The sequence below is a fragment of the Sclerotinia sclerotiorum genome, genomic scaffold (assembly GCF_000146945.2).
Source record: "Sclerotinia sclerotiorum 1980 UF-70 scaffold_28 genomic scaffold, whole genome shotgun sequence".
In the NCBI taxonomy this organism is placed as follows: Eukaryota; Fungi; Ascomycota; class Leotiomycetes; order Helotiales; family Sclerotiniaceae; genus Sclerotinia; species Sclerotinia sclerotiorum.
The window spans coordinates 49,842-67,850 of NW_001820808.1; the positions used below are offsets into that span (position 1 = coordinate 49,842).

Below are 18,009 nucleotides of genomic sequence, written 5' to 3' on the forward strand. Positions count from 1 at the left end.
GATTTGGGGACGGCTAAAGGACATTTGTGACTTACACGCATCTTTTGAGTTACCTAGATCTAGATCTAGCAAAAGAATATAGATGATGTACCAAATTCCATCTAATATTATCATAGTCTGGCTACGTACGCTAGCTTGACCCTTGGGTATCCCATTCAATTGGTTTTAAATACAAATGAGTTATCTTAATTACAATTTACTATAGACCTAAACTATTATACGTGTGTGTATTATTTACTTTGCCCGGACCAATCCTAGAAACGCCATATCAAAACAATCTCAGACCCGTTCAGCAGAATCTTTCGTCTTAACACTCTTCCATTCCAAAAATAAGGAGGATACAAATGCCAACGCGGTAACAGGAATCGCTGCAATAAAAACTTTCTGCAATGCCCCATTATATGCTGCCAACACCGCAGGTAATTGATCAGCATCGACAACAGATCTAATGCCAGTAACACCAGCATCCAAAACAGCCTGGATATCAATTCCTTGCAGTTGTCCATTTTTCGCAGAAGATTTCAATTGGTTCTGAAGAATGGTATTACCGACAGAAACAAAAATCGCACCGCCGAAAGACTGCGATGCAACTACGGCAGCGGTACCGATGGGTACTTTTTCCAGAGGCAAGACAGTTTGAACAGCAGTGAATCCTTGTTGGATCGCAATGCCAAAACCCGCTGCACTTAGTATTTCGTAGCCGATCCATTGGGCGGAGGTGGTATCAGTTTTGAGTGTGCTGATCAATCCACAACCTATCGTGGCGATTGCAGTACCGATAATAGTAGGAGGGGTAAAGTATCCGGATTTAGAGACGACGATACCGGCCACGAGTGAGAAGAAAGCGTTGCAGACTACATAGGGGATCATATCAACACCGGATGTGATGGCTGAAGTATTTTTGATTGCTTGGAACCATTGCGGCAAATAATAGCTGTGGATTATCAAGGCCGAATAGATGAAGAATGAGAAGAGACAGCTTGCTAGTACGCTGCGCTGTTTGAGGATGTCAAGTGGAATAAGGGCTTTGTCGCCTTGATACCAAAGCCATAGTCCAAATACTACTATAGTTACACTGAAACCGACGAGGAGACCGATGACCTTTGAGCTGGACCAGGAGGACCCCTAATATGTGGTCAGTGCCCAATATCTCAAAACTATCAAGTTCAAATAAAGATGAGACTTACCTCTTCGGTGTACTGAAAAGCTATGAAAAGCATGACGCAAGCACCGAGCAAGAGAAAATTTCCAATAATATCTAGCTCCAAGACTCTAGAACCGAACGAAATTTTCGTGATCATATTGTTCTTCGGATTAAAGAATACAATCATAGCCAAGATGGTTACACCACCAACAGGAAGATTAAAATAGAAGCACCATCTCCATGTAACGAGATCGGTGAAAACTCCTCCAAGCAATGGCCCCACTGTAGCTCCCAATCCGAACCTAAAGTTTCGTTAGATAAGGTGCTGAAAAAAAGCTCGTAGGACTTACATCAAACCCACCGCCGCCGTAAAAACAGGACGTTTGTGCATAGGTACACTGTGAGCGACTACAACAAAAGAACCGGTCAGAATACCCGCACTCCCAACACCAGCGATGGCTCGACCTATAATCAATGTTAAAGAATTAGGCGCTATTCCACATATCAAGGATCCTATCTCAAACGTCATATTCGCGGCTAGATATGACCATTTGATACTAAAGCTAGTGAAGATTTTTCCATAGAAAGGTTGGAACGCGCATGCTGTGAGTAGGTATGCACTTCCGTACCACCCGACATCTGCGTATGACTGGAACTCTCCGCTGATATATGGAATTGCCTGGGCCACATGTTAGGATCATGTATAAGGAAGGAATGGTATTGATGCATACAGTTGTAATAATGGTTCTATCCAAAGAAATCAAAAACACCGATAGACATAGTCCAATTGTAAGAAATGTCAAAGCAATAGCCCCCGGATGCTCAACGTCCAGCTGTTGCTGCTCACGCGGGGAGTCAAAATGATCATTATTTCCTGGACCGGCAAGGGTTTCTGGATTACTAATCGAAATCAATGATCCCGTGTTTGGTTCTGCAGAGTCCCATTCCACGAGTTCATCTATGTTTTTCATAAATTTATCACTCCATAATCCCGGTTTTCCAGGATGTCTCTGCTCTTCCACGGGAGTTGACATACGTTTTGCTCGCCGAGCGGTCTTAGTTATTTTGATACTAGATGATTCGCTAAGCGTGCTTTGTGATGCGAGATGTCGAAGCGATGGCTCGGTTGATTGTACAATATCTGCAAATAAGTCATTGAGGACTGTATTATTGCCCGATTTCTTGGTGGCTCGTGAGTCCCGAGTTTCCGTATGGGTAATTCCAAGGCTTTCGTCATCAAGTGACAACTTTCGTAGGTCGGAAAATGATTCGAAGCCCGAAAAACTTGAGCTTATTTGTGTGCTTTCGTCGGTAGTTGGACGTGAACTCGGACTGATGTCATTAAATTTTCCCTTCCTGTCGTGTAGAGAGTCCCCGGAACTCTTAGGCTCATCTTCCGGTTGTGGAGGATTTTCCTGAGCATTCAAACTCTCTCGTGAAGTGCTTTTGTTGCGATTTGGAATTGACTGTCCGTTGAAAGGTCTAGTCGAATCATCGAAGAGCTGTGATTGAGTTGCATCATCCTTTCGCGAATCCGCCAACCAGGTCTCTGTATTTTGCAAAGATCTTTTATTGCTTCCACTTGAGGCATATTGAAAACCTCCCTGCTCATATGACTTGGCATTCAATACTCCTTCGGTAGTTTTTCTGTCGTTAAATGATTGGTTTTCAATTCCTCCCGTAAGATTTGGAAAGGAACAATCTTCATGTCCAGCTTTAACTTCCGCTGATAGCTCTTGTTGAGTCTCGTATTGCTCACTAAGTTCTTGCTGATTGATGCCGGACCTTTCTTGCTGATGAAAGCTGTTATTCTCATCCAAAACTGCTGATTCTCCTTTATCTTCCGAAGTTTGAGATGAGGATTCTTTGGGGGAACCTTGCCGAGAAGGGTCGAATTCTTCCACTAGATCCGAATTTGGTGCTGTATTTTCGGTTGGGGACCTCATTTTATCGTTTAAACACACCATAAATGCATGAGGATGGCGTTTTCATGAAATTATTGTGAGGTTGATCGCGACTCAAAATTATTTTAATGCTTTTCTTTTTATTCTTCTATTGAGATTACGACGCAGTAAATAGGTATTGTGTTTTACTTCAAGCGTCGATTACTACGAATATTGGATGCTCAGTACCAAGATTATCCAAGGTGCTAACTAAAATGGTGCTCAGTTCATCCAAAAAGAAGGTTCTTCCTGTAGATCTTCAATAAGGAGGCGCGTCCGTGGCTGTTCAGCTAAACATTTTAGGTCATGTAGATCATTTTCGCTTGGCCAACCTGTCGGGAAAAACATCGTGTATGGAAGCATGGAACACCCAAATCATGTTCAATTGTAAAGATAAATTCATCTCAACTCAATGAGTAATAATAATCTATATTCTATCCAATCATTTTGCCCTGAGTACGTAAAATTACATTCTATACTGTCGTCATTGGAACTTAATTCCAGAATGAATGAGCGTCAATTGCCTACAGGATTTGGTCCCTCTTCAGACCAGCCAGTTGAGCAAGAGTAGAGACGACACCAACTATGCCCGTACCATCAGTATGTCTCCCCAGAGCTTCTGATCCTCCTGTAAATGATTGCTCCAGGTCCTGCTGGCTTTCCGCAGACAAAGTGTCTGCAATCTTCTTTCCCCTTAATCTCTCTTCTTCTATCCTCGCATGTGTCCATTCTTCAGCATCAAATGAATTTGTATCCCCGCCTGATTGCACATCTAAGTCTTCTTTCTGAAGGTTATCTGGCAATAGACCAGAAGCTCTCAACATGAATTCGGGACTGATCGTTTTGCGACCTTGTTTGAAAACACATTTGCTAAGAGAGCATGCCACGACTCCAGCTCTTGGATCCAAGTCCTTGCACTTTTCCTCCCGATTGTCTATTTTTTGTTGTGGATAAAGGGTGTATGACTTCGGTTTTGAAGAGTCCTTTCGCACAAAATGTGTGACAAGCCATATCCATTTTTCATCCCATGATAGGACCCTTGTCCACATCTCATATGATTCGTATGGCTTGAGTTCTTTTTTAAAGTTGCAGTTTACTGCTCCCAAAGCAATACCAAATGTAGGCTCTTTCGACCCTGTAATCGCTTCTGTTCCACCTCTCATCTGCTCGATTCCCTCCGAGAATAGCGTACAGAACAAGTGTGTGCGAGCTACATCGACATCGGAAAAATAAGAACTGTTGGTTTCTAAAGAAGTCAGTAGCTGTAGGTAGGTTTGATGAGGTGTGCGACTTACTATGAAGATTGAAGTCAATTTCCATTAAAGGAGCGTGGGACTCCGTAATTATTGGCTGAAAAATTTGGTTTGGCCCACATTTGACTTTTGGACGCTGTGAGCGAAGACAAAATCGGAAGGCGTTGACGATACGTAAATGCCATATCAATGGCAAGTTTTTGAGATTTCCGATCGCTAGAGCAACGAAAGCGAGTTTCCATACTGTCGACCATGTACAAATATAGTTCAAGCATTGCAAAAGAATGTGTAAAGTGTATGAAAGTATACAGAGAAAAAGAGTCTGGCGTGGGGTGTGATGTTGCGTGACATATTCTGTATACATGTGCGTGGTTTCAGGACCACTACCTGTGAAATTATCCATCTCAAGTTTTGGAGGTAGAAACTCGTACTGAAGATGGTGTGTTTCTGCAATGAGATGCTATTCTGAGAAGATTAACATGTGAAATGTTGCGTGAGATCATACGAGGGAAGAGGGACGGGTCAACTTCTATTTCTTGATATTGGACGGATCCTCACTTCCATGTCGAAGATTGGCGCGCAAATAGGATTGCTGTGATTGCCAGTTTAGTGCCGCGGTGCGGAAATCGGTTGCATTGGATCTTCATGGGAAACAAATTTTCAACAAACCTATTCTTGCTGGCAAAACCCAATAGTCAGAAAATAATGAGACACCCTAGTTCTTTCGTAAATTTACCAAACTCTAGCAATTTTTAGAGCCTCGGGATTGCAAACTTCCTAAAGTACTACTAAAAGATCTTCCTTGTAAAGGATCGTCATACACGCTAGATAAGCCAAAGTAGAGAATGGTATCCAGCCAGCCACCTGCGTTGCTACGTCAGATTAGGCCATGGACGGCACATGGACTAGACGCAGGAGTTTGCTAGTTTTGGTTTCCACAATAAAAGTACTACGCATTGATATTATGGGGATCTGCACACGGAAGAGGAAATCGACCAGAGTTTCAATCTAAAAAGGTCCGAATCATAGTATGGCTCCACAGAGGGTCCATACGTGTAGTTTCCAAGATTTAGGGCTGGAAAATGTCCTAAAGCCGACCAGGTAGCGTATCTAAGTCAATGGTAACCAGTAGTTGCTGGGGCTTGCGTGCTTAAATTGGAGATGTCTCAACTTTCTGTGAAGTACAAGGTTTAGGAATTAACTTATCGAACGGTGAAATTGTAACATTCCAAGTACGTAACTTTTGACCGAACAGTGTATCTAGATGTGACTGGAGTGCTCAATTCCACCAATTACAATCACTATCCTCATTTGTTCTCGAAACTCTCATAGAAGGTAAAAATACATTATGCTACTGAATAGAATCGACTAGATACAAAAATTTCCCGTTAACCCGGATTGAGATCGCGTCTAATTTCTCTCCCAGGAACCCTTCCCATTTCCCCTTGCTACATTGATACCCAGAAGAGATAGGTTTTTAACAATTGCATTCTGTTTCAAACTCTCAAGGATTATGATTTTCCTCCACTCTTCACATCTTGAGATTTGATTGTGGTTCTCTTGACTGGGGTCTTTTTGTACGTAGCAATGTAGAAAGAGATGAAGAGAACAAGATATGAGCTGAGAATTGTGCAACCAGCGACAGCAGCGTATGGTTCACCCGCACATGTTCCAACGTGGGGAAGAGACTTGTGATAGGTACTAGTCCAGTAGTTCCACGAGGCAAACTAGAAAAAGTGTTAGTAAGAATTAGATGCTTGGACAAATAAGGGAGCTTACATAGACAGCTACAAGATCAATGACGAATTGGATAATTTGAAGGCGGGTAATCCACTCCTTCCAAGTGATACGAATTCCACGTGCACTCTGGAAGTAGTACCAGTACATGACAACGTGAACGAACAGATTCAAAGTGATCGGAACCCAAGATACCGGGGTATGTCCAACAAGTTGAGTGTAGCACAAAAGTGCTGTTGCTGGGTGGTGGTAGCAGTGAAGAAAAGCTAAATCACAATTTAGCACTCTTGAGGTGTTGACTGAGCATAATTACTTACTCAAAGGCTTCTTCTTGAGGAACAGGAACACAGTATCAAGTAACTCGACGTATTTTGTGATGTAGTTCAACTATTTCTCATGATTAGTAAACATTTTCCACTCAATTCCAATTCGAGCGACGTACATAGTATAGAGTTACCAATGGCTTGGTCCATCCGCTTCCACCGCAGATACCATCAAACAGGCCATGTTTCCAGATACTTGGGATGAGCTGTTGTGCAAACAAAACAAGCAATGAAGCGCTAACAACAGTTAACATCAAGTTGTGTGCCATAAACAAGCCATTCAGTTTGTATGCTGGACGGTTTTTCATCCATGCTTGACCTCCAAAGATCACTGCATAGTAAAGTACGACCATGCCAAGAGTTTCCTCTAGTGTAGCCATTGGAGTCTCTCCAGGAACAAACTTGAAGTCTTCAGCAGGATATCCTGCTACTGACGTCCAAACTTTGTCGAAGGCTTCCCATGGTGAAAACTTTACAGCCCCGTTAAACGGGACAAGAAGTGTACTGCTTGACATGTTTGCTGATGCTGTACTCGTAGAAAGAGGAAAAAAAATTAAGATGAAAATGAAGTTGTGAATAAGGAATCTGATGTCCAAGATAATTATAGTTATGTAGGGGTCAGGAATTATATCTTAAGAATTTTTCTGAGAAAAGATCCGATGATAGTCCTGGTTGAAATGCGCCTTTTCCATGTGTTCAGAGGTTTGACAACACTGCTAGGGACTAGTACGAAGATCAAAATCAAGACTACGATATGTATCACCGACGATCTCGACCATATTGGCGGGACGAGTAATGATGAAGAGCTGAATACTTACAATTTGACAGCTACTATTCAATTCAGGGGTCCGTAGCCTCGAGGAGGCGACCCCTTGACAACTTTTGCTGTCAATTTTAACTTTGTTAGCATGGGGCAGTGTTTGCGTTCAGGAACGTCAATAAGCCAGCGATCGTTTTAGGTATTGGATTGAGCCTTCTGGACATCAATAATCTTCGCTAGTGCTTGGCGTGCATGAGGATAATCAATTGGAAGAATTTCCCGGAAATACGTGCACTAGCTCCTCGTGAAGTCATTAGTACGACCCACAGCTGATGTAGCGTAGGGTTCCTGTCGACCGAGAAAATCGACTAGAGATAAGCTTTTGCGGGTACCTTTCGGCTATCTTGGATCTTCGTGGCTCGAAAATATAGTACAATTACCTAATTCGGTTATCTGCTTCCGCTTACGCTAGGGGGCTGACTAGTTCTTGTCGATCTTCACCACACCCGGCATAATCTTTAACCCGAGTCTTAGGAGCGCTTCAGCTATTGCATGAATGCTTCCTGGGTTTGAAGATCTTCTACTGAAAAAATCCAATTATTTAAAAAACTCATATTATGGATAAAAGAGCTTTGAGCTTTGACCCGCTCCATAATTGCAACTCGGCGGCTAGGTAGAGGAAGCAAGCAAGGTCTGCCAAGCAAGGATCGTAATCAGTCCGACGTGGCATTGTAGCAGTGCTAGCAGGAAATATTGACTACCTTTAAGGAACTTTTTCAAGATCGAAATTCTCTATGTGCCGTCATGACTTTGTGGAGCACGTCAGAGAGACTACTCTGGATTGAGGATCAGCGAGATCAACATCCCCAGCCCTGTGGCTCATATCGGTCAAGTAAACTATGAGATTCTAGGTCCACAGATACAGACAAGTCAGGAATTTTACTAGTGTTAGAGTTTCTTTCATCAGTGATATTATTTCAACCTTCCCTTGCTGGAATTTTTTTCTTCACCTCAATCATACTTGTGCGACAAAATGGCTATCGAAGTATCTTTTGCCTCGCTCTCTGGGGCAGCGACGTTAGTCGCACTCCTAATATCGAAAACCTCATCGTGGAGTACTCTGTACTGCATATCCGTTGTCTTTGGAGTGTTTATACCATCATATGTCTTTTACCTCAGTTACATCTTTCCATTCTACATTTCTGAGCTCCGACATGTTCCTACAGTCCCCGGCTTCCCTCTATGGGGTCAATTTTTTGAGATCATTACCAATGAATGTGGTGTTCCACAGCGCAAATGGCATCAAGTACATGGTCCAATCATTAGATACTTCTTTCCCTTTGGAGCTGAGCGTCTAGCTGTGGCAGATGACGATGCTCTCAAACAGGTAAGCCTTTCCCAATGCTGAAATTCTGTTTCGCAAAAGATTCTAATATGAAGTTCACAGATGACAACTAGAAATCCATACAACTACCCAAAGCCAGTGCGTGCGAAGTTGTGGATGGTCAGAATTCTTGGAGAGGGTGTACTTCTAGCTGAAGGAGCTGAGCACGTACATCAACGAAAGTCCTTAGCACCAGGTTTCTCTATTCAATCAATTAGAGCCCTCTACCCAGTGTTCTGGCAAAAGTCCCTACTTTTGACCAAGCTATGGAAGGAAGAGATGGAAGCTGCGTCCCTAAAGACCAAGTCTTTCGAGGTGTTAGAGTGGTTGAACCGTACCACTCTCGACATTATTGGTTCTGCCGGCTTCGGTGTCGATATCAACTCTCTTGAAAACCCTGAAACTCCAATCCGTGAGGCCTACCGTCTTGTCTTTGCATTTGACATCGGATCCCGTATTTTGCACGGCCTTCAAGCATTCATTCCATCTACCAAGATGATTCCCGCCAAGATGAACCGTGATATGGAGACTTCGCGTAACATTATTCTCAAGACTGCAACGGATATTATCAGCGAGAAGCAAGAGCAAGCTACGCAGAGAACCAACCACAAGGACATTATCGCATTGATTGCTAAAGACAACTTGAAGATGAAGGAGGCTGGTGAGCAAGGCCTCTCATTTGAGACCATGCGGGACCAAATCATGGTAAGCAGACTATATACATATTCTCATCGCATTTGCAGGAGACTAACGAGCATTGATTCACAGACTTTCCTTGGTGCAGGCCACGACACAACAGCAACAGGTGTAGCATGGACAATTCACCTTCTATCAATTCACCCGGAAATCCAAGAAAGACTCCGGGCTGAAATCCGCGAGCACATGCCCTTCCTTTTCGATCCAAATACCCGTTATGATGAATCAGTAGAAAAGACGGATGCGGATCTTCTACCATACTTAGACAACGTCTGCCGTGAATCCCTCCGCTACATTCCACCCATTCCAATGACTGTCCGCCAATCCCTCGAAGAAGATAAATTGGGCCCGTACACTATTCCAGCTGGTACTGTCATCTATGTTCTGGCCAATGCTATCAATCATCTTCCTATGTACTGGGGCCCCACAGCCGATGTTTTTGACCCAGATCGCTGGGACAAATTGCCATCATCATTCACGACCAATGCTTTCATGACTTTCTTGCAAGGCCCAAGAGGATGCATTGGACGCAAATTTGCAGAGACTGAGATGAAGGTTTTGTTGTGTTGCTTGTTGAGTATGTACAACTTTGAGCGCGATGAAAGTGTCCAGAACCCAGAGGACTTGAAGATGTGGAGATTGGTTTTAAGACCAAGGGACGGTGTCCAAGTTAAGGTTACTCCTATCTAGATTCGGTGAGAGTAGATTAGATGGTAAAGCTGTAATTGGCTACAAAGGGAAACTAGTCATGGGCCCAGAGCTATTGTAATATTTACATAGAATTTTTTTTTAGAGTACTTGATACGTTCTTGATCAGCAAAACATTTTTCTTCTCTTAAAGCTTGCTCGGTTTAACGGTTCAGACCGGATCCTGTCGTGTTATTTTTTTGGCTCCTTTCAAACCTACATTAGCCAATTTGAAAGTCTCATCATATTTATTCCACTTATGTCATTCACGTGCATGATCAAGGGTATTCGAAAGCCGCTCTTTGAACATTTCAGCAAGAAGGAAGAAGATTTTTCGGAAGGACAAAGTGTGTATTAAAATTAAACTTCCACATCGATAAGGTCACCCTTGAACAACTTCGAATCAATCACCAACTTTCTCCCAACTTTGAATTCGTTATGACCACCCAAATTCTCTGTTCCGAACTTCTCCGTCTACTCGCTTGCGTTCCGTCCCGAATTCCCGTGCCATCCTACTTGCTTTCTTCCTCCGCTGTAACAGGGTTGCAGACCGCTATCCCCAAGCATGATATTGGAAGCCCAATGGTGATAGGTATGGTAAGCCCACCACCATTACCTTCTTCTTCAGGCACGGCATTTCGACTGTCGATCTGTTGCTCAAATTGTTAGAACCAGTTTCGTAATCACCAAATAGGGACTGATACGAACCGTAGTGGAGACAGGAAGAGCTATGCTCAAGCCTGCCATGACAGCGACGACAGTAAAGGTGGAGATAAGTGAGAAGTGCATGTTTTTGGCGTGAAATATCGATTTCAACGAAGGGATGACTGAGTGATTGGGTTTGTTGTTTGAAGATTGAGAGTTTGATAAGTGGTTGTCGTTTCGCAATGCCAATGAGAATCAAGATATATGTTGTAAATCATAGTGGCTGTCCTGTTATCCGACTAGTACCTGTTAGCACCGTCGATCACGCCACTCTGACATCTGTGACACAGCTAAAAGCACTAGTAGGAAAGCTAATGCAGCTAATCCACGAGGATATTAGCCGCGTAACATTTCCAATACAAGACCGGCAGATCATATAAACGGAAGGTGTGATGGTTTATAGACCGACAGATCAGGGGTTAAGAAGCTGCGGAATATTTTGGACCTGAGAGAAGTAAGTAAGGCGTGGGGCTGTTGTCGTCTCTAGTCGGTGCCAGCGTAATGAGATTAACTATTGGACGATGATCCCAGTCATAGCACTTTGAGATGGACAAGGGGGTTAAGCGAAAGCCAGCCAAGGTCCACTAGAGCTATTGTTTGACAACAATCCCATCAAAGCACAGACATCTATCTGCCAAACTTCAATCAAGCAGATATCTTTTCTTTTTTTTTTTTTTTTTCTTTTTTTTTTGATATCTATGTTGAGCACCAATTGGGAAATTTGTACGACAGAAAAGGGAGCGGCTAAGATGTACTTTATTGAGTGGGCCATACCATAAAAAGAAAGACTCTGCATGTCACAATTTGAGGAATCCTAAAGCAGCCGCTGTCCGAAGCAATGGCCGGATCAGATCATCCGGAAGTACCCTGGGGGCCACTAGGAGATTTTAAGAGCTAAGACATTTTAGCATTGTTTTCGTTAGTGTGCGGGTCGATGATACGGTGGCTGGCATAAAAGCTCTGACAGATTGACATACGCGTGTTCGGATGTAAAAATAAGGTTCGCACCACTCCTTATAAATGTTGAAAAGCTAAACAATATTTTGTTAAAAACTCTTGTGTAATTGCAACGTAGGGTTACTTCTGCGTATAATTCAGGTTAACTAAGTGGGTCTTACCTGGTGCCTTTTACCGCGTCGGACTAATAGCGATTGGTGATCGCCATCCTGATTACTCTCATTGGATATCATTGACGAAAGGCGGAGTCAGTAGCTCCTCTATTTCGCATTCCTGTGAATCAGATTTGATGATTTTCATTGCCCTGGTAAATAGGACTTACTTCTACTTTGGGAAGATTCAGGTATAACGTGGCTTTAGGTCGCTTCGATGAGACAGCATCATTGATCGATGCAAAGCTGTCAAAGTTAGTGATTAATGGTTGCATTGCAGAGTCTAAATACAATACGAGCATGCAGTGCATACATTACAAGAGAAATTGTATTGTCAAAGCCATGCCCTGATAGGGAAACATGCGTTATTTAACACGAACTAACTTTTCAAGAGCATCTCCATTCTGCAAATTGAGTAAAAGTCTTATCTCCTCTCAATGCTACCAAACATTCTCTCTGCAACCCCATGCAAATTTCCAACCCTCCCCTCCCAAGTCTATCTCCGTCATCGCCCGGAATCCTCGGGAAGATGATAAAAATCCCATCAGTCTTCAAGCTTCTCCACCTAAGCCTTCGGCACTTTCCACCGAGCTTCTCTCCCCAGTCCAGACTGTAATATGGCTGTCCTGACCAGGAAGAGCACCCGACGTTACGTTGATGAGATTCATACCCACTTGGTTGTAGTCTGTCGAGATTTGACACACTTCGTATTGCTTGAATTACATCCCTGATTTTGGCATTGCCAACATCACTAACTGATTGACGAATGATGCGTGCAATGGTCCCAATATTTGTGGAAATTGAGGATTCTGATGTTAGATCTGAGAATTTGCTGATGGACTTGGAGATTAAGACGACATTTCCGGTGAAGTTGGGCGACATAGGCGGCAGAAGACGGCTGCGCCCGTTGACAGTCATGGCAAACACAGATACTGTACAAGGCATAACGGACTCCGAAGTAGCTATTCGTGCCGAGGTTATCCTAGACCAAATAAGTGCAACCAAGGCATCATTTGTAGAGACCCATGATGAATCACTAGAATTCTCATTAGCGAGCTCTTTCAGGCGCCGCAGAGAATCGTCTGAGAAGAAAAATAGACCTGTATCCACCACATCTGAAGCATGTGAAAGATATGGTGTGGTAGATACAGACTCTGACAGTAGTTTATATTCTGGGTGGTTTTCCAATACACCCGTGCCTTCCCCCTGCCATAGAGTAGAATTTTCTATCCATTCTTCATTCACCAATTCATCACCATTCTCTCCGCGACAAAAGGTAGACCATAATTTCAGTAAGTTGAATATTCCCGCTTCATCCATTACACAATGATGCACTGCACAAACCAGGACAAGACCGCCACGAATGATATTTGCTTGCGCCAGGAGAACTTGAGTGTTGTTTCCCAAGAGATCTGGTAACACATCTCCATCTACTGCATCAGTTGGGAATTCTCTGGCTTGGATGCTCTCAAAATCATATTTGGAGCTGAGGTCCTTCACTGAGAGAATGTCGTTGACCTCAAAATAAGGAGCTTGCACCGCAAGAGATCCTTTCTGACAATTCACTTCTTGGGACAAAGCGACTGATCCAGCAATGATTGGTAATGCTGACATTGTTTTTGAAAGGGCATCTTTTATTGTTTGGATTATAGTTTCTGAGTCCGAATTGGAGGAAAAATAGAGGAGTTTCGGGACATGGACTCGGGGTGATAGGTGGTCCAGTGGAGAAAGTGGGTATGGCTTCTTCTCCATGGTATCTGATGCAGAGTCTGGATCCGAGGTGTTATGGAATGTATGTTAGATAAAAATACTCTAATTGATTCTTATCTCGAGTTTATAGGGATTCGATTGACGACGGGCTGGAAACGCAAACCGCCCCGTCGGGAATCTCACGTTCCAGTAGCTAGATGGCCTTATTTGCTGATTCTTCATACTTGGCTGCTGATTGTAGGTTTTCAGCACATGCTACATCCCTTGTTCGTCGATTGACTTGGAAGTGATAGACGAGGTTATCCAATAGTGGGCATTTTTCTGCGGGTACGGCTTACAAGCACTAGGGCCGCCCCTGGCTAGTTGCATCAAATAAAATCTTAAAAAAAAACAACCATATTACTGAAATTTGGCTATTCCCTCGGTCAGATCAAAGTTCAAGTAACGAAAACAGGGCTTAGACCCCGGCATACAAGTTTTAGAAACATCAAAGGCAAAATATGACCTATGAAATAACACGAGCAAGGGACAATTTAAAGTAAAAGTTACAGGACATCATGGGGAGATTCGTTCAATATTAAATGCAAACTAACGAATGTGTCTGATTAGTATAGACGCCTCAATGTAAATCACTTCTTCATATTTTACAATATATTCATATTTCCAAATAAGGCATATTGATTATTGATAATCAGCATGGTGATACAACTAGCAGGGGCAAAAAGTGGAATGACGGAAGCCGGGGTGATGGAGTCGACAGTTAGAACTCTCTATCTAATCATCAACGTCAGTTCTAGCAACCGCAGAGAATTATGCCGAGCCTATCAAACCACAAATGATCCTATGCAGTCTCCCAATGAAGATCTTTGCACTGTTCAGTTCAAAGCATAGCTCTTTGAACCTCTTAATCCCTGTCCGGACTTAGGCTTCTCCCAACAAATACCGTTCCTTTATGCTGCATCGACAAGAACCATTTGTTTCAACAGGAGTTTTGGACATCTGCGGTCTTCAAGATATCTTCAAATCATGTATACCTTTTCTCTCTTTTTATACATTGGCATTTTCGCCCTCCTTTTCAAAGGCATCTCCATTTACCATACCAAGCGCAAGCGTCGTCAAAATGCTGAACTACATGGCTGTGCCCTTCCTCCAAAAGTTTTTGGGTCCGATCCATTCGGTGTCATAAGTGTGATTGAAGCAGCAAGAGCAAATCGCCAAGGAAGAAGTCCAAAATGGTTTATGGAAATCATGGATAGGATATCACCGGATACTTTGACGGTGAGGGGACAGGTTTTGGATACTGAGGTCATCATCACCAGAGATCCAAGTTTGGCGCAGTTTATTCTACAGACTGAGTCACATAAGTGGGACATTGGAACACAAAGGAAGGAGATTTGGAGCCCGCTGCTTGGTGATGCTATCTTTACTGCTCAGGGTATGTGGCTTTGATTTTGATAATGAAAATTAGGTTTAGTGCCTTTGTTTTTTGCAGAATGTTAACTTTAAGAGGATAGGCGACGCATGGAAACATTCCAGACAGCTTGTACGACCACAATTCTCCAGAGAAAGAGTATCAGATCTCGACCTCGAAGAGCGCCACGTCCAGGCATTGTTTGCTCGTCAAGAACTCCAAAGCACTCAAACTGGCTGGACAGAAAAGGTTGATCTTGCCCCTTTATTTCTTAACTTAACGCTAGACGTGTCTACTGAGTTCCTCTATGGAAAATCTGTACATTCTCAAGATGCCGGCAACTCATCAAAGATCGAAACAGCAAGTCCAAACCCCTTCAAGGACACGGACACCACAGATTTCCGCACCTTTGGACGTCACCTTGATGCCGGAAAGGAAACATTATTCCTGAAAGGCATTGCTGGTCGGTGGAACGGATATGTCAAAGGCCGCAACTTCGATCATCACCGCGATGAAGTTCATCGGATGGTCGACAAATTTGTCGAAAGACGCCTTCGTCAAAACCAAGACGAGGAAAAAAGCGCAGAAACGGCTTCAGAGAAAAAACCATTCTCGTTGTTGGATGAATTGGCAAAAGTAAATCAAGATCCAGTTAGACTTCGCTGCGAAACACTGCAAATACTCAACGCTGGTCGCGATACAACTGGCTCTTTGCTCGGCTGGACATTCTATTACCTTGCACGCAATCCTAACGTCTACTCTAAACTTCGAAGCATAATTCTTTCCGAATTTGGACCGGAAGGTTCGGATATTTCGTTTCAATCTTTGCGATCTTGTAAATACTTACAATACGTGATTGATGAAACGTTACGGGTGGGCGCAGCTGTTCCTTTGAATGACCGCACATGTAACCAAGATACAATATTACCGCGTGGAGGAGGTCGCGATGGTACACAACCTATGTTCTTACCAGCTGGGTCGAGAATACTGGTTTCCACGTATGCGATGCAATATCGGAAAGATATTTGGGGTGAAGACGCCGATCAGTTCAGGCCCGAGAGGTGGGAAGGCAGAAGAGCTGGCTGGGAATTCATTCCTTTTGGTGGAGGCCCGAGAAAGTGCATTGGTCGTAAGTCTCCCTCTTTTGAGATATCGACACACACAGATAGCTAATTATCATGTCTAGAACAATTCGCCCTGACAGAGACTTCATATGTTGTTGTGAGGTTCCTGCAGAAATATGATCGGATAGAGAATTTGGAGAAGCCAGGCCCGGTTCTATATCATCATACTGTTTCTAACCGCAGTAAAAATGGAGTACAGGTCAGATTGCATAGAGCAATTTCTTAGTCATTGTTTGCTCTATAGATACAACTAGATATTAGAAGTATATACCTTTGTAATTTGATTTCTCGTTCATGCTTCGTTCTGTTGCTACAAAAGACGTCCAGGAATATAAGAATGATGGATGCCGCTCCCATTTATAGACCCGTAAACTTATGTGCTACGGAAATTCCTCGCAGATGTGAAGAGCATGACAAGCACTATTACTTGTGTCTCATTCCTATTATACCTCGCTCACCATTTTACAATATACATATCCCGCAAGCATTAACTCCAGACACCCGCTCTCCATAAGTAGACCCTCTGCATTCACAGGTTCACCACGGATGTTTGTCAATAAATACCTCCTACTAATGATTTAATTGTTCCATCCGCAACAACGACATCGGACCCCGTGATATAATCTCGTGGTCAGAGTCTTTCTTAAGAACCGTAGAGCGGGGGGAAGAAAGGTCGTTTTGTATTAGCAAAACGAGGTACACAAATCACTTAGCAGCTGCATCTATGTTTTCGATACTTAGCTCGCTTGTCGATATCTTATTCAGACTTAATATATACACAAGCTTTGTCATTGGTAGTGTCAATTACTACGCGACTCCAATCTACCAAGTCTTGCACTGTACGTGAACTGAGTAGAGCTCCCAGAAAGGTTTTGGAGGGTTGCCAATGCTCATCGAATGCCTGGCGCAATGGCTCTGATGAATTCCCACATAACCTAGAGTATATCGTTGAAAATATTGATTAGGGGCTCACTTTCTAAAGTTTCTGGCGTGTCTCAACAACAAATACTTCGAAAGAAAGGTTATAAGAATTGAATGACAATTCAAAAAGAGAAGACGACGCATTGGACTCGCTGAGCAGAGTCCATGTTGATCAGCTGATACCCTCTGAACTCACGGGATAGAAAAGGAATTCACAACATCAAATCGGAATAAAGTCCATTTCCTTTATCCATTAAATGGTGGATTTTGCGGAAATTCAAGTTCTCACTTTCTTCCCAACAGTATCAATACCAGGAATTATTCAGTTTTGATACATGAAAGTTCCTGTAGTTATTATGCTCGACACGTAGGACATCTCGCTGTAATCACAAACACTGCAGTGGAATACGGTGAGGATATCCTACGATATCTGCCCTTGCTTTTCCAATGAAGGTTGTTCAACTTGAAACATTAAATCTGAAAGTAACAGAAGAATTCGCGTCCAAAGGTTGCTCTAACACTCAATTGGTATGAAATAATGGCAGTAGAAATGATGGCAGTAGAAATAGAAGATCAGGCAATTTTCTTATACATGAGATGGTTTGAATTTTCCAAGAACTGTGATGTAAATATTGAGGGTCATCGCCTCGAAAATGCATGAGAAAATATTGCGAATCCTCTTAGCCTGCTAGATTTTGAGCCTCAAACTACTGACCCATCATATTCGTGCTCTGTATCCTGCTCATGGAGAATCTTCTACTTCAGGCTTAACTTTCTGTTTGGTTTTTCTAACATCCATTTAACTTTACGGCTCGTCTCGATGCCAATGGCTCTGTACGTAGAATAGAGATGTAGCCTGGAAGCTAGTGCTATTTACCATGTAGCGAATATACTTTCGCGTCTCAATGATCTCATACACTCAATGAGATATCTGGCTAAAATGGTAAGAGACCAAACTCAGAATGGAATGAAAGAAAGGATGGCTCCATTTCTTGAACTCCATGCATTCAACGCCTACACCGGTACCACGACACAATTTTCAAGGTGATACATGATGGCCAAGTGAATTTTCAAGAATCCTAGGTACACGAGGCTAATTATT

The 18,009-nt window shown here is 42.9% G+C and overlaps 7 protein-coding genes across 7 annotated transcripts; 2 read left to right on the forward strand and 5 right to left on the reverse strand.

The window, feature by feature from the left end:
- Positions 1 to 279: 279 nt before the first annotated feature.
- Positions 280 to 3,090, reverse strand: SS1G_13906 (hypothetical protein; the record flags this gene model as incomplete). Its single annotated transcript, XM_001584996.1, has 4 exons — positions 280 to 1,125; positions 1,188 to 1,446; positions 1,495 to 1,823; positions 1,876 to 3,090. The coding sequence occupies 4 exons, from the start codon at positions 3,088 to 3,090 to the stop codon at positions 280 to 282; spliced, it is 2,649 nt and encodes an 882-aa protein (XP_001585046.1).
- A 521-nt stretch (positions 3,091 to 3,611) lies between these two features.
- Positions 3,612 to 4,743, reverse strand: SS1G_13907 (hypothetical protein; the record flags this gene model as incomplete). Its single annotated transcript, XM_001584997.1, has 2 exons — positions 3,612 to 4,333; positions 4,383 to 4,743. The coding sequence occupies 2 exons, from the start codon at positions 4,741 to 4,743 to the stop codon at positions 3,612 to 3,614; spliced, it is 1,083 nt and encodes a 360-aa protein (XP_001585047.1).
- A 1,108-nt stretch (positions 4,744 to 5,851) lies between these two features.
- SS1G_13908 (hypothetical protein) lies at positions 5,852 to 6,915 on the reverse strand (the record flags this gene model as incomplete). Its single annotated transcript, XM_001584998.1, has 4 exons — positions 5,852 to 6,067; positions 6,120 to 6,343; positions 6,395 to 6,464; positions 6,520 to 6,915. The coding sequence occupies 4 exons, from the start codon at positions 6,913 to 6,915 to the stop codon at positions 5,852 to 5,854; spliced, it is 906 nt and encodes a 301-aa protein (XP_001585048.1).
- Positions 6,916 to 8,193: 1,278 nt separating this feature from the next.
- On the forward strand, positions 8,194 to 9,930 carry SS1G_13909 (hypothetical protein; the record flags this gene model as incomplete). Its single annotated transcript, XM_001584999.1, has 3 exons — positions 8,194 to 8,547; positions 8,608 to 9,249; positions 9,313 to 9,930. 3 exons carry the CDS (start codon positions 8,194 to 8,196, stop codon positions 9,928 to 9,930), a joined length of 1,614 nt encoding a protein of 537 aa, XP_001585049.1.
- A 509-nt stretch (positions 9,931 to 10,439) lies between these two features.
- Positions 10,440 to 10,716, reverse strand: SS1G_13910 (hypothetical protein; the record flags this gene model as incomplete). Its single annotated transcript, XM_001585000.1, has 2 exons — positions 10,440 to 10,577; positions 10,636 to 10,716. The coding sequence occupies 2 exons, from the start codon at positions 10,714 to 10,716 to the stop codon at positions 10,440 to 10,442; spliced, it is 219 nt and encodes a 72-aa protein (XP_001585050.1).
- A 768-nt stretch (positions 10,717 to 11,484) lies between these two features.
- Positions 11,485 to 13,355, reverse strand: SS1G_13911 (hypothetical protein; the record flags this gene model as incomplete). The annotated part of the gene is made up of 4 exons (XM_001585001.1): positions 11,485 to 11,526; positions 11,610 to 11,663; positions 11,912 to 11,987; positions 12,412 to 13,355. 4 exons carry the CDS (start codon positions 13,353 to 13,355, stop codon positions 11,485 to 11,487), a joined length of 1,116 nt encoding a protein of 371 aa, XP_001585051.1.
- A 1,122-nt stretch (positions 13,356 to 14,477) lies between these two features.
- SS1G_13912 (hypothetical protein) lies at positions 14,478 to 16,199 on the forward strand (the record flags this gene model as incomplete). The annotated part of the gene is made up of 3 exons (XM_001585002.1): positions 14,478 to 14,886; positions 14,966 to 15,991; positions 16,186 to 16,199. 3 exons carry the CDS (start codon positions 14,478 to 14,480, stop codon positions 16,197 to 16,199), a joined length of 1,449 nt encoding a protein of 482 aa, XP_001585052.1.
- Between the last annotated feature and the right edge of the window lie 1,810 nt (positions 16,200 to 18,009).